Raw genomic sequence first — 14,134 nt, 5'->3', positions numbered from 1 at the left:
ACATATAATAATATATAAATATTATATTAAGCAATTTTATTTTAAATTTATCGTTTAATCATTATTAACAATTTATATAACATATAATAAATTAATTAAATAAAAAAAAATTAATACACATAAAAATATTAAAATTGTGCACTTAATTTACGAAAAACACATTTATTACAATAATTAACATACAAAATATCATTGGTACACACTAATTTTCCGAATTAGTATATTCTTCCCACAAATCCTCAATTAATGCATCTATAAGTGCAATGTGCCTCTTTATTTTTTATTTTTCTATGGAGATTCAGGAATATTTGAAATCGGGTATTTTAATAAAATTGTGTTTTCTCATTATTTTAAGTTTTATTTTAAAAATAAATTTTGTTAACTATTAATTATATTTTGTTATTAATTATATAATTAAAAAATCAAAAATTAATTTAAAATCTCATAAACTACAAATCACAAAACCATTATTTTATATTAAACCAAGTGACTACTATTCACTGTTGAAATGGAACTTGGGGTAATCTTCCCCAAATTTGGATTTTTGGATCATGAATTTGCCGTAAATAATAATAGTTGTGTATTTAATTAAATATAAATGGCAGAGTGTCAAATAATCCGGCAATGATATTGACAACGCCAGATTCCAGTTGTCATTTATTAATCATCATAAGAAACATCTACATTGTGTGAAATTGGTCCGTCACTGGATACCAATTTGTTATTACTAGAGCTGTAAAATTGTGATGACAAATGTCAAATCCTGAAGACCCATCGACAGAAAGTCCGGCTCCTTCAGCTCCTCCAATTCTGGACAGCAACGTTCAACAGAGCCAAACACCCGTTGCATCGCGATTTAGTATTACAAGGAGCTGGAGAATTGAGGATTTGTATAAGAATGGGTCTCTGGCGTTGCATGGATCGGGATTGCTGTTTTCTTTTCTTGCTTTCATTATCATGGTCACTAATAAACACGGTGATGGCAGAAACTTCCTTGATTTTGAAGAATACAGGTTTCATTCATTTCCACCACTTGTGCATTTATACAACTGCAAATTCATCAATGCATGAATTGAGAGGTTGATATATATTTAATTTATTTTTATAGGTATTTGGTAGCCATAGCAATTCTTTCAACTCTTTATACAGGCGGGCATGTTTTTCTACAACTTCACGAGTCTTTAACCAACAAACAAATGTTTTCACTCTGGAATTTGGCTTTCTTCAACTTTGTCGGTGATCAGGTACGTTGTGGTCCATTTGTTGTTTCTGTGCATTTTCTTTGACTAAATCAAAAAATGTGATTTTTATTTTTAGAAAAATGGTATAGAAACTGATGGTGTTTCTGTGAAAAGCACAGATTACTGCATACTTGTTGATTTCGGCAGGATCATCAGCGGTGCCAGTGACAAACAGTTTGAGAGAAGGAGGAGATAATATATTTACAGACTCGTCAGCAGCAGCCATAAGCATGGAGTTTTTAGCATTCTTTGCATTGGCAATGTCTGCTCTCATTTAGGGATTTAAGCTTTCAAACCAGTCCTATATCTGACATGATACGACATCCGCCCTTTTTATACTCTGTTATCAACCCTTCTTCCGCACATACATGTGTTAAGTAATCATCTATCAGGTGTTGTAATGAATACTTCAGCCTTCAGGGATGAACAAGTGATGTTCAAGAGAGGGAGTTTAATGTAAAAAGATACATCTTATTTGCTGGTTTGGAAAGATTCTTACAAACAATGATCATATATATAAATATCAAGTTGTTTTAGTTGTTTCTGTTCTGTAGTTCGAGTTGTAATTATACAAACAGCAAAGACAATGAATGCTCTGGCTTGTCTTTACACCACTATGCAAAAACTTCATAATATAATCTGTGTTATCTTCTTTGTTGGATTTTTTTAAGCAGTTCTCTACCTTTCTAGCCTAGAATAGAGTTTAAGTAGGAGGCCTCACCAGGTTTTGCCTTGGCTATCGTGGTGCTGGAACATCAATAATGGTTGTGCTTCACTTTGTTGAGTAGTGATCATTATGGGATACATGTTCAGCATGCTTCCACTTCCTCAGGATGTCTATATGTTTGCATCATTCTCTCCTAATATATTCACTGATCATTAAGATGTATATGCAGCCAAAGTAATATCAACTGTGAAAAGTACACAACTAAGCAAACAAAGCTGATGCCAAGCTGTTCAAAATGTAGTAGACAAACATCTACTGATACTTTGCTGAAGGCTGCCTTGATTTCTAGTCTTCCTTGACCACTTGCAACTTCTACGTATCCGTACTTATTAGTGCTTTGGTTGAACATACTCTAAAACTTAACACTGGAAAGCAAGGTGAATCCGTACTTATTAGTGCAAGCCTTTGGTTGAACGGCCAGGAAGCCACCATAGCACTTGCAAACGTCTACGGATCATTATTATGAGTATGGGGAAGCCTGAGTGATTCAACAAATGATTGATGCCTGACAGAGGTGACACATTGTCATGATAAACTGCAACTGCTTGGAAGGAATAATACATGTCGAGCTTAAGAGGCAAATAAGTTTTACATGGAAAAACCCCTCCATCAATCTGCACGGCGGTTGAGTCATTCTAACTCTAAACTCTACCTCCCCATACAAGGCGTTTGTACAGGTCCTAAGAACCTTGATGGAGCATTGGCACCCACCACAAATCCAAAGTGCTACAAAGTCTACCAGTGATATATGTAGACAACAGAAATAACTGAAATGCATGATTCCCCGCTCAACAACTGAATTTATTTGTCTACATGAATCTCCCTTTTTTTCCCTTTAATATATATTAAGGAGAAAGCAAAAATCAACCTTATGAGTTGAATCGATCTAGATTCATAAAAATTAACTAGGGTTATAATAAGAGTTGGTACCATCCTTAAAGTTTAGAAAAATGGCCCTTTTAATCAAAATTTGAAGTTAAATACCCAAAATATCACTATCTAAAAAAACGGCCCTTCTTAATAAGAAGTTCTTATTACATAGAAACTAAATAAACATTCAGTTACGTATTATAATTTTTTTGAAACCATACTTCTCTTATTATACTTCTCTTATTGGGCTGGCCTTGATCTGCTAAAATGGTTATAAAATGGTATGTTAGCAACGCAAGCTTCACTTGTTATTTCATACTAGCTTTACAACCCGTACGATGCACGGGTCTTCATTAATATTTCTATATTATTTAAAATTATAATAATTTTTTTCGAATTAGTACCTTATGTGAATACAATCTGCGATTAATACATACAATTAAAACAGTGTGTGCGAATAACAGTGTGCAAGTATAACTGTGTAAACCAGAAAAATAAACGAAAGAGATAAGGATATGAGAGGGTTCTCGAGTCCAGTTGAAAGGAACTGTCTCCTTAAAGCTATTTCGCCTCTCACCGTATGTGCGAGCCGACAGCCTCCCAGGATAAAACGAGAAGACGGTGTCGTTGTACAAACAGCACCTCCAACGAGCTAGAACAGAGCAAGAAACTATCACCGATGAGAGAGAGAAGAATAGGGTTTGTGTTTAGAGACGGCTGTGTTTTCTGAGTGAGTAAAACCCTAAACCCTATAGCGAAAATATATAGGCTTAGAGAAACGTGTGCACTACTTCTCTTATTTAATTAAACGCGTTAATTAAATTTAATTCGAGAGTCAATTATTATCCGTAATTGAATCGAATTATAACTGTCAAATCAATTCATATTCGTATTTATAAAATAAATACTGAATAATGAATATTTATTTAAGAGCCCAAGCCTAGTGGAAAATTAGCAAAACTAGTCCGTGATTATTCGGGCCAATTTTCTCCTACATTCGTGTCCGCACGTGGGCAAGCCCGAAGGCTTCGCAAGCCTCGGATTACCCCTCGAAATCCCACAATTTGCACCCCCTGCGCGCGCACGTAGGAGGTGGAGCAACACCTTACTAACACTTTTAAACACTACTAAAGTGTTGTGCTATATAAAGCAATGGAAACCCCTTTTCCATTTCAATGTGGGATACAAGTTTTCACATCTACAATTCCACCTTCAAGGGACCAACTTTGAATGATCGTATCTCATTCATCCCTTAACCATTTTGAGTGTTTCAAAGTGCCTCGGAAAGCCCTCACGGAGGAGAACATACTCCAAGCGACAACCACTCAAGAACGGCTCAAAATGACTTTACAATGTGGGGCTCAATACCCACATTTTCCAACACCTTATTAATATAATTATAAATAATAATATAAATATTTGTAGTTGGCAGGATTCGATATTGAATCTGGGGTCGCGTATAAATAATAATATAAATATTTGTTGTTAGGAGGGTTGGAACCTGAGAGTTTTAGTAGTGTATAAATAATAATATAAATAGGTGTTGTTGGCGGGTTCGAACCTGGGAGTTTGAGTAGTGTGCATTCTGTTGGTATTTAAATCTAACGGTCCTGATCACTTGATTAAAAAGATCTGACGGTTTAAATGGGGATAACCAAACCAACCAAAAAAAAGACCTACCAAATTATACCTCATTCCGGTTATTATAATATAGTATAGATTTGTTTTCTTTTTCCTTTTTTTTCAGGTAACGCATGTTTAACCTATGTTTTCAGTAAAAAAAATCTTTAAAATTTTGAGAAGAAACGCATTATTGAGATGTGTTTTCCAAAAACGCAACATATATATGCGTTTTTATATTTTGGTCTTTTTTTAAAATTTTGATATTTTGGACCATTTTAATTAAAATGGTGATTTAAAGTTTCATTAACCTAAAATTTACACGAAAATACACATCAACCCTTAAAATACAAAAGCATACCTCCGTCCACTTAAATTTTTGCACTTATACACGACCCTTCTTCATACTTTTTTGTTTTTACTCTCGTGCTTTCAATTTTACCCTCAATGTTTCCATGAAAATACCCATTAGCACTCCGAAATTTGGCATTTGTACATCCCAACCCTTCTATTAAATTGTTTCCAGATTTCTCCCGACTTTCAGTTTGTTAATCTTGTGGATGAATTTCAGGTAGTTAATGTAAAAGGGGTAATCATGCCTGGGATGCATCATCAACTAACAACCAAAATTCAAATGCCACTAATAGCAACCGAAAGTCAAAGGACACATTTTTTTTGAAACAACAAAGAAGACGTTTTTAAAACTCGTTTTGCATAAGCCACTAATGCACCCACCTCGAAATCATAGAGTAGATAATGGAGGGTTCCAAGACACTAATGTGGCATTATTGGTGCAAATAAGAAAGAATTTAGCAGATAATTAAAGTCTTAATCATATGTAATAATATCAGGGTTAAAATAGGGAGAAAAATATTGAAAAATAAAATTGAGGGTCAGGATGTACAAGTGAAAAATTTTGTGGGTGCAGAGGTACATTTTTGTACTTTGAGGGCTGATGTGTATATTTGTGAAAACTTTAAGGGCCAGAATGGTATTAACCCCAAACCCTTAAAGTTAATAATCAAACAGAATGTTTGAGGAAGAGCTCGATTCCGCTCGCAACTTGGACCAAGTTAAGGAAGAGGCCATTTCTTAAGATGACATGTACCTGGTAGTGGTTAGCAGTGTTAATTTTAAGCTAATTTTTGTTGCAGGAAAAGTAAGCACAAGAGCAGTCAGCACATATGTTAAAAAGACTTATATAATGACTTTTTCCTGAAGGAAAGACCTAATTTTAAGAACATATGTAATTGATAGGATATGACTCAAACTACTATCGCATGCTTATACGAGGAGAAAAGGCCAATTCAACTTCGCTCTGATCTTAACTATGAACTGAAAGACCATTGAACAAGCACATATAACTTCTCCCAGTGAATGAGATGTTTTCTTACACGGTAGATGTGTATGCTGTAGAGTGCTGCAGCAAGGGTCACCAATGAAAACGATAACAACGTCAGCTCCCAGAATTCCTGACGGAGAAAAAAGAGGGAGGAATGTTATACCATAAATAGAGCAAACAAAATGTACCTGTCCCCGTGCAAATAAACAAGGTGTCTGTGGAGTGTGGACTATCCACATATATCGAATGCAATTAAAGATAAATCTCAAGTTTATTAAAACTTACAAAAGTACATGACAGAAATTGTATTACCTGAGGATTGGAAATTATTAAACCCATAATGTAGGTCATGAACTCCAGCATAGCCTGGAGGGAGTTTTGAACACCTCCAACAATACAGCGATCAGACTCATAAACTTGATCCTAAATTATTCAATTGAGAAAAATTATAACTGTCCTGTAAAATATACTAAAATAGATACAGGATGGAAATACTAGAAGTTTAGGCTATATACAGTACTATTTAAGACTTTATGCTGCTCACCTGCATCAATTGGATGACGGACAAGTCAAACATCCAAAGTCCGAGGCGCGATAATGCTACTCCGCCCATCAGCACATATGCTGAGTTGAATTTATCTTTTACCCATATTGAAGCTACACAGAGTAAGAGAAAAGCCCACTGCAAAAATTTAGAAAAGCATTAGCTAGCAAGTAAATGATTTCAATTTCTATATCTGATGTCCCAAGAGCTGAACCAGTTACGGCTTCGGGAAAGAAGAAATCTAATGTTTCACATGTTAGATTATACCTGAGACCAAATGGACCAAAGTCCTGCCCGCAGTGTCGAAATGCGAGACTGCAGGATAGGGTACACAAATGTTGCTGTTATCCCAATTGTAGCGCTTACTCCACGCGCAATTCCAATGATGTAGGTAGGTATACCTTGCCACTGCAGTGTAGCTGTCATCAAAGAACCAAAGCTGAAAAGAAAAATAAAATTACCTCACCAGGAACATTGAAACAGATAAGTCCATCCTTGATACATGAAAGGAAAATTCTCTAACATGGGAAAGACAATCCTGCAACAATCACTAAAGAATGATGGGAATGCTTATACACTCTTCTTAACGTCGGAACTTATTTGTGCAATAGGCTTGTGACTGAGCACCAATAATTTAGTGTTTTATTTTTATTTATTCCTTTTATACACTTGATTAATCTTCTCACTTATATATCCAGGTAAAATAAGTTTGCAGGAGGGCAAAACAGGTGTTCCATTTTGTAAATGGTGCTACTGCAGAGGATTACCAGATTGATTGAACTTATTTTGTTTGAAGTTACTGACATTTGGGAAGAAAATCTTTTTGCTCCTCAAGCCCCCACCCCAACATATATGAATGCAGTTGTGCACTCGCATACATAAATTCATGTACACAAAGAAAGAAAAAGGCAAAGAAAAGTTTCACCTTAGTACAGTGAAATACAACAAAGCGAGAGCTACTCCTGGGAGTACAACATCTTGATTTGCGTATACTTTCCAAGCTTGAACATAAGAATTATTGAAAAGCCTCTCTATCACTCTCGCCATGCAATTCGTATTGTATAGCTCTAAGCTATTAGCATCATATGGAGATAAGTTTGGTCTGACTTTAGAAGTAGATGGGCTCTCTTCCAGATTATCTGTTGCAAGCCTTGAACTTCGCTTTTGGTCACTTTCACTTAAAGCTGGTACCTTATTATATACAGACAGCAGAAGCCAATATTCTATGCAAACAGATACAATATTCCAAATTGTTAAAGCCACTGCCGATGCTTTCAAAGATGCAAAGCTAATGATGAAGCCAGTCACCACTGGAGCAAATAACTTGCAAATCAGATCAATTCGTCTGACAACTGAATTCATATTTGTCAATACTTCTGGAGGCTGCCTTTCCGATAATACCACAATCCTGTTATTTAAACATGATTTTTTAAGCAAGAGACGCTTAACAAAATTGTTTGTTAGCAATTCATGAAGAACTATTATAACTTTCCAACAGATATATTTGTATTAACTTGGAGTTGATATATAAGTATGAGTTTTTTTTTTGAGAATTCTGCCATTTGTAAATTAAGTTATATGATTTTCACTTTAATCCATAATATAAAGCTCTTAAGCTCACCACTCCCTTTCAATCAGTATGGTTCCGGCAAGAGTAGAAAGTACACCAACAGCCCCGGAAATATTAATTGATATAATGAGTAAAATGAATGCCAAAAAATTATCAAACTTCAAGTCTGGATAGACTAGAACTTCAATTACTGTGCCTCCAGCAACCACAAAAGAAATACTTCGGATAAACAGCCAAATTTGGAGGACCTGCGCACGGGAAGTAAATTGTCATGCATAAACTACATTGTCCAAATAAAATTCCTTTGTGCCACAAGAACAGTGTCGCATCATGGTATATAATACTGAGTAGTTAAATGAAAAACCATGAGTATGTTTTAGATGTCCAACTCTAGCATTAGATTTGATAGATGAAACAAATTTGGAAGAAAATGAAAAACATAAAAGAGCCAAAACTCAAAATACTTGGAAGATAACAAGATAATTAGGCACCAAAACTTGAAGTCCAGTAAAAACCTTCTTATACGTGAGCTTGTCCACCCATTGTCCGACGAGAGGACCAAATAGTGCAGTAGAAGCAGCTTCAACGACACCATAAGCAGCAGTAAGGAGTAAAGAACCGGGCCAAACATCAATCATGTATAGTCCAACAGAGAACTCCCACATTCTGCAATTAAAAAAATATGCTCAGAGAACCTTGAACACCTAGAAAAGTTGGTACTCAACCATAGCAAGATCGCAGAAGAACAGGCATGCTTAATGTATTGTAAAGAGAGAATCCTATGTCCTGAAACCAAGGACTTCAAATGGAAATTGAAGTTTTAAAAATATAGTCCTAAATTGTTCCAAATAACTGATTTGTAAAAGTGCCTGCTCTTCTTGTGCTCATTAGTATATCACTTGCCTATAATTATATATACAATTTATCTCAACACAGAACACCTAAATTACAAAAGCATAAATAACTTAATTGCAAACTCTTTAGATGTAGAATTTGTTCAGAAAGCATTTACAGAAACATCAAAAGCTGAAAGCTTCATTTAATCCCACATGTTTGGTGCACAAAGTGAAATATGAAATGTGTTTTGTCAAATAATAAAATAAATTGAATAGTGTACCTTTACGGAGTCCCTCTATATTAAAATTAGTTCAAAAACTTTCAAATTCACTAAGATTAAACATTAAGGCTATGGCGAATGAATCACAGTCCTGATTAGAGAAGCAAACTCCCGAACATGACCCAAAATAACTTGTTTATAAAATGTTATTTATTAAAGTTCATACATTCATATTTATCAAATCTACCTAAGTTTCAATGACACAAAAGTGACATCTCAAGCATAAAACCTGAAACTTATACCCCTAATTTTGCAAGAAACAGCAAATTCATAATCACACTCCCTAATAACTATCATTTTAAACAAAATCATCATCATTTTCAGCTCAAAAAAAAACAATCACAGTCAAATAAAATGATACATTGCCCAATTATTAAGTAAAAGAACATGCAAATAAAAAAGAAGAAAAGGAAAATAAAACCTTGCACCCCATCTGGCAAGAAAATGGCCCAGATACAGATAAAAAAAAAGAATTGAAGAATAATTAGCAGTTTGTTGTTGATGAGAATTGGGAAGCAGCAATGGCTCCTCTGATGTGATCATACTTGTCTCTTTATCTTCTTCTTCTTCTTGTGCTTGTTTTCTTGAACCTGCTCTCCTATTAAATTCAGCATCTTGCATGTTAATCATCTCCATTATATTACTTTTTTATATAACTAAAACATTTGACCTCATTATAATATTACTACGTTCTCTTTTGTCTATTGCATTTTTTTATTCAGGGAGATGGAGCGAGTCAGACAGTGAGATACTTTAAAACCTACGATCTGCTTGTACCACCCCTCCGGATTTTTTCCAAGCAATCTATCAAAAAACCTATCATTAAAATAAAATTATGTGAAATTTATACCTTTTAATCCTTAAATTGCATTGTATATCATAGTGAAAATCTTTTTTTTGTTTATTAAAATATTTGTTTCGCTAAATTTTTCCAAAATATTTTTTTTCAATATAATAAAATATAAATGGAACCGAACTCAACTCAAGTCGAGTTGTCCACTAATAATTCGTTTATATTTTTTCAGTCAACTAATTTTAAACTATAATTCATAATTTTACAAGTTAAACCGAGATCAATTTCTAATCTTTATCAATGTTATACTCTTGTTTCTTATTCTAAATCATTAATTTTCAAGTTGAATTTTAAAAACTTATCCAATTTTATTTTAAAATATCCTCGCATTCATAACTTTAGATGTAATATCTGAGATATACCGTGTAATTATTTTTGCCAATAAATAAATATTCTGTAATTATCCTGTGATTATTCTGTGAATTATTTATTAAGTGGTATATGTGTTTGGATATTTAAATATGATAAAATCTGAATATTTTAATTTTTATATGTCCAAAATAAAGTATAGATAATTGTCATGTCTTTCTATTAATTTTTATGGTGTTATATGATATTATTAAAGATTTATGGATTTAATAAATTATTTTTCCGAGTATTTATAAACTATTTTGTATAATTGGGAACCAACCGACTTCCACATTTTTTACGTTTTTACAACCTGAAAATCTTCCGAAAACTCCTTCCTAATCTAATTGCAATATTCCGAACATTTTCCATGTTTTGACTTTTTCTATGTGGAGTACGATTTTCCCCGTGCGGGTCCCGGCGCAAATATTTTCGATACAATATTCGTTTCAGTACATCGATAAAACCCGTACTTCGAGAAATAGGATCTTTTTATTAAACTATTATATTATCATCTCGTAATACGTGTAACCAAAGTGTTGAGACCAAGATTGCAATTACAAAATGTATAGATTTGGATAATTATCCTAAAACCGGTACCCTTTTTGATCTGTTTTATCAAATAAACGTAATATTTTATATCCGGTATGATCCAACGGGGTACCAATATTCCGTAAATATAAATAACCTTTACCGTATTTTATTTTGTACAGATAATCATTTGCAAACAGTTATATATATAAATTTCAAGAGAAAACCCCTAAATTCACAATAGTTTCTGAGAATCAAACCTTAATTTCAAGGCGTTACCGAAGTCCGATTGGAACGCTCGAGTAACCAAAACGAAGGATTTGAAGAGTACTTTCATATTTCAGGGCTTGTTTAACTGCAGAAACAATTGGTATTTTTCTATATTTTTTTTAATTTCGAATTATTTAGAATTAAAATATGAATTTTTGTTCGAGATGTTGTTTGTATGATTTGATGATCGCATGTTGTAGATCTTTTCTTCCTGATCATTTTGGTATATTATATGACTTATTTGGAGTTCAATAACATGTTCGAAATTGAGTTTTAATTTCGAATTTCAAAATTAGGGTTTATAACCCATTTGAATGTTCTTAATTGAAATTGGGGGTTTCTGTTCTAGGGGTTATTAGATTGATTGGTTGGTATGGATTTGTAGAGCTTGAAAAGAGGAATCGATTGATGGTGGTCTCGTCAACAGACGATACCGGAATCGAGCTGGCCGGAGCAAGAAAGAACTTATAGCGACTCGTATATTTTGAATTATTTAAAAGTGTAATTGTGGAATAATTAATTAAGTAAAATATGTGCATTGGTTTTTGACAACGTGATGTTTATTATTATTTATGTATGATTATTGGTGCATAGAGATTACTTGTGTAATTAATTATTGAGTTGTAATGTTTGTTTCACTTTTAAAAGTGAATTTAATTATAGATTTGTTTTCATAAATATTTGGCTTATCTCTAAAATTATTTTTATGGTTTTATAATTAAAACAGTTATTTTTGGGAAATTATAAAATTTAGAAAATAATATTTTATCAATTATTTAGCCCTGTATGATTTTCTGATTTTATGTAAGTGTAAATTCAGTATTAAATTCAGAAATGTCTCAAAAATTATGAAACTCATTTTTTTTAAGTTAGGAATATTCTGAGAATTTTAAAATTATTCTGGAAATTTTTCTGATTAAATTCACCTGCTCGTTGATTCGTTTAATTGTCAAATGTGGGTGTGAGTTGCGTTTCAATAATGGTTTAAAAATTATGGAAATTTTATTTTTATTAGTTTCGAGATATTTAGAAAATTATAAGACTATTTTGGGATTATTTCGATTAATATTCATTCGTAAATTATACCGTTAAATAGATTAAAAATGATGTGGAGATAGGCTTGCAGTCAGAATATTAATACGTGTCCATTTATTTTGTATACGTGTCAAGCTGATTGGTGCTTATAAAAAAAATTAAATAATAGAAGAGATAAACACAATTGTGTTTACCCCCTGTTAAGAATCTCGTCTTCATTTCTATATACTCCCTCTCGAATTGTCCCATGTTCCTTTCGTTTTTCTCTTCTTCGACTTTTCTCCATCCTCATCTGCTCATGATAAGTTGCGTCGCCTGGTTTCTGTTTTTCGGGCCACCGCCTTTTTCTTTTTCCGGTCGCGATTTCTGGTTCCATTTGTTGAATTGATGCATGTATATACGCCTAGGTATGTGTGTATGTATCAGTAGTGGGTTGTGCTTGTTCTTTTATTTTGGTTGTCGCCGGGATCTTTTCTGGCAGGGTAGCTGGCGTGTGCTCTTTGTGTGGTTGTGTGACTTTGCTTTAATATTGGTTCAGCTTCTTGAATTCTTGTATTTCTGAAAATCTGAATGGCTTATTGTTGGTTAGTCGAAGTGATTATTGAAAAAAACAGTGAATTTTCATATGGTTCATTCGGAATTATTCTAGAAATCCGAATGAAATAAATTACTTGTAATTACTCGAATTATTTTAGAAGGAATTAGGATAAATTTTATGATTATTCAATAAGTTTTAATCGGTGAAGTTTATTTGGAAATCCGAATATTATCGGACACCAATAAATTTCGCCGCCGTCGGCTCGGTGGACTGTGATGACGCGATTCTGAGTCCTAAAATAATATAAATAAATAAAATTAGTTGTACATCTTTATTCTAGATCGAATTAGGTGATTAATAGATATTGTAATGGGACGATTGATTTGATTGTGATTGTTGAGTGGTATTGGTGGTTGGGAATCAAAAATTATGGATTTTTGTCATAGATTGACATCGATTGTGTTTCGACGGGTAGGCCGATAAACAGAGGAGACGCTGCCCTATTTTCGTAAAATTAAAGTCGAAGATTCGGGAGCGTACCTCGTAATTATCAGAAATAGTGGTCGAACGTGTATACTTGTTTAATCATAAAGAGTATTTTACGAAACCTAATTGTGGGTCGTGGTAAAACATTATGCAAATTATTTGACAACCCTATTTTGACAGAGCGACGAGTATAAGTATTTTCGAAAAGATTATCGAATCGGGTTGTGAATGCATGAACTCTAACTGTTATGTGTATTATAATAGTACATATAATTACGAGTCGAGATGTGTTATCATTCGGGTAGAATTGATAGCGGGGATATGTCAAGAATAGCTTGTAACGACTCATATAGTTTTATATTATTTAAAAGTGTAATCATTAAATAATTAATTAAATAAAATATGTGTATTAGTTTTGACCGCTATGTGTTGTTTTATTATAATCTATGTGTGATTTATGGTGTACCGGGCTGTTCGTGTAATTAATTATTGAGTTCTATTGAATTGTTTCATTTTTAAAATGGATTTAATGCAAATTTATTTGAATAAATATTTGGAATATCTCTAAAATTATTTTTATGGTTTTATAATTATAATAATTATCTTTGGGATTTTATAAAATTTAGAAATCAATATTTTATCAATTATTTAGCGCTATATGATTTTCTGATTTCATTTATCTGTAAAATCCGTATTTAATTTCAGAATTCCTCAAAAATTATGAAATTCATATTTAATTAAGTTTGGAATATTAGAATTTTAAAATTATTTTGAGAATTTTTGGGAATAATTTCAACCGCGCGTCGATTCATTTAATTGATAAAAACGGATATAAATTGCGTTTCAGAAAGCATCTTAAAATTACGAAATTTATGTGTTTATAAACTTCGGGATATATGTAACATTTTAAGACTATTTTCGTGATTTTGTAAATTTGTTTAAAATGCAGCTCGGTTCGTTAATTGTGAAATGCGGATACGAGTTGCGTATCAAAAATGCTTTATAAATTATGAAAATTTTATTTTATTAGTTTCGGGATTTT

The 14,134-nt window shown here is 32.9% G+C and overlaps 2 protein-coding genes across 2 annotated transcripts; one reads left to right on the top strand and one right to left on the bottom strand.

Annotated features, from left to right (window-relative positions):
* Positions 1-630: 630 nt before the first annotated feature.
* Positions 631-1,984, top strand: LOC141661542 (CASP-like protein 4B1). The gene is made up of 3 exons (XM_074468558.1): positions 631-1,013; positions 1,109-1,244; positions 1,361-1,984. The coding sequence occupies exons 1-3, from the start codon at positions 754-756 to the stop codon at positions 1,517-1,519; spliced, it is 555 nt and encodes a 184-aa protein (XP_074324659.1). The 5' UTR covers positions 631-753; the 3' UTR covers positions 1,520-1,984.
* Positions 1,985-5,643: 3,659 nt separating this feature from the next.
* Positions 5,644-9,740, bottom strand: LOC141661540 (solute carrier family 40 member 2-like). Its single transcript, XM_074468556.1, has 8 exons — positions 9,453-9,740; positions 8,430-8,580; positions 7,966-8,162; positions 7,270-7,752; positions 6,612-6,783; positions 6,345-6,482; positions 6,113-6,223; positions 5,644-5,930 (listed from the first exon to the last, which is right to left on the bottom strand). The coding sequence occupies exons 1-8, from the start codon at positions 9,665-9,667 to the stop codon at positions 5,787-5,789; spliced, it is 1,611 nt and encodes a 536-aa protein (XP_074324657.1). The 5' UTR covers positions 9,668-9,740; the 3' UTR covers positions 5,644-5,786.
* Between the last annotated feature and the right edge of the window lie 4,394 nt (positions 9,741-14,134).

The sequence above is a fragment of the Apium graveolens genome, chromosome 5 (genome assembly GCF_009905375.1).
Source record: "Apium graveolens cultivar Ventura chromosome 5, ASM990537v1, whole genome shotgun sequence".
In the NCBI taxonomy this organism is placed as follows: Eukaryota; Viridiplantae; Streptophyta; class Magnoliopsida; order Apiales; family Apiaceae; genus Apium; species Apium graveolens.
This window is presented reverse-complemented; position numbering and strand designations above follow the sequence as displayed.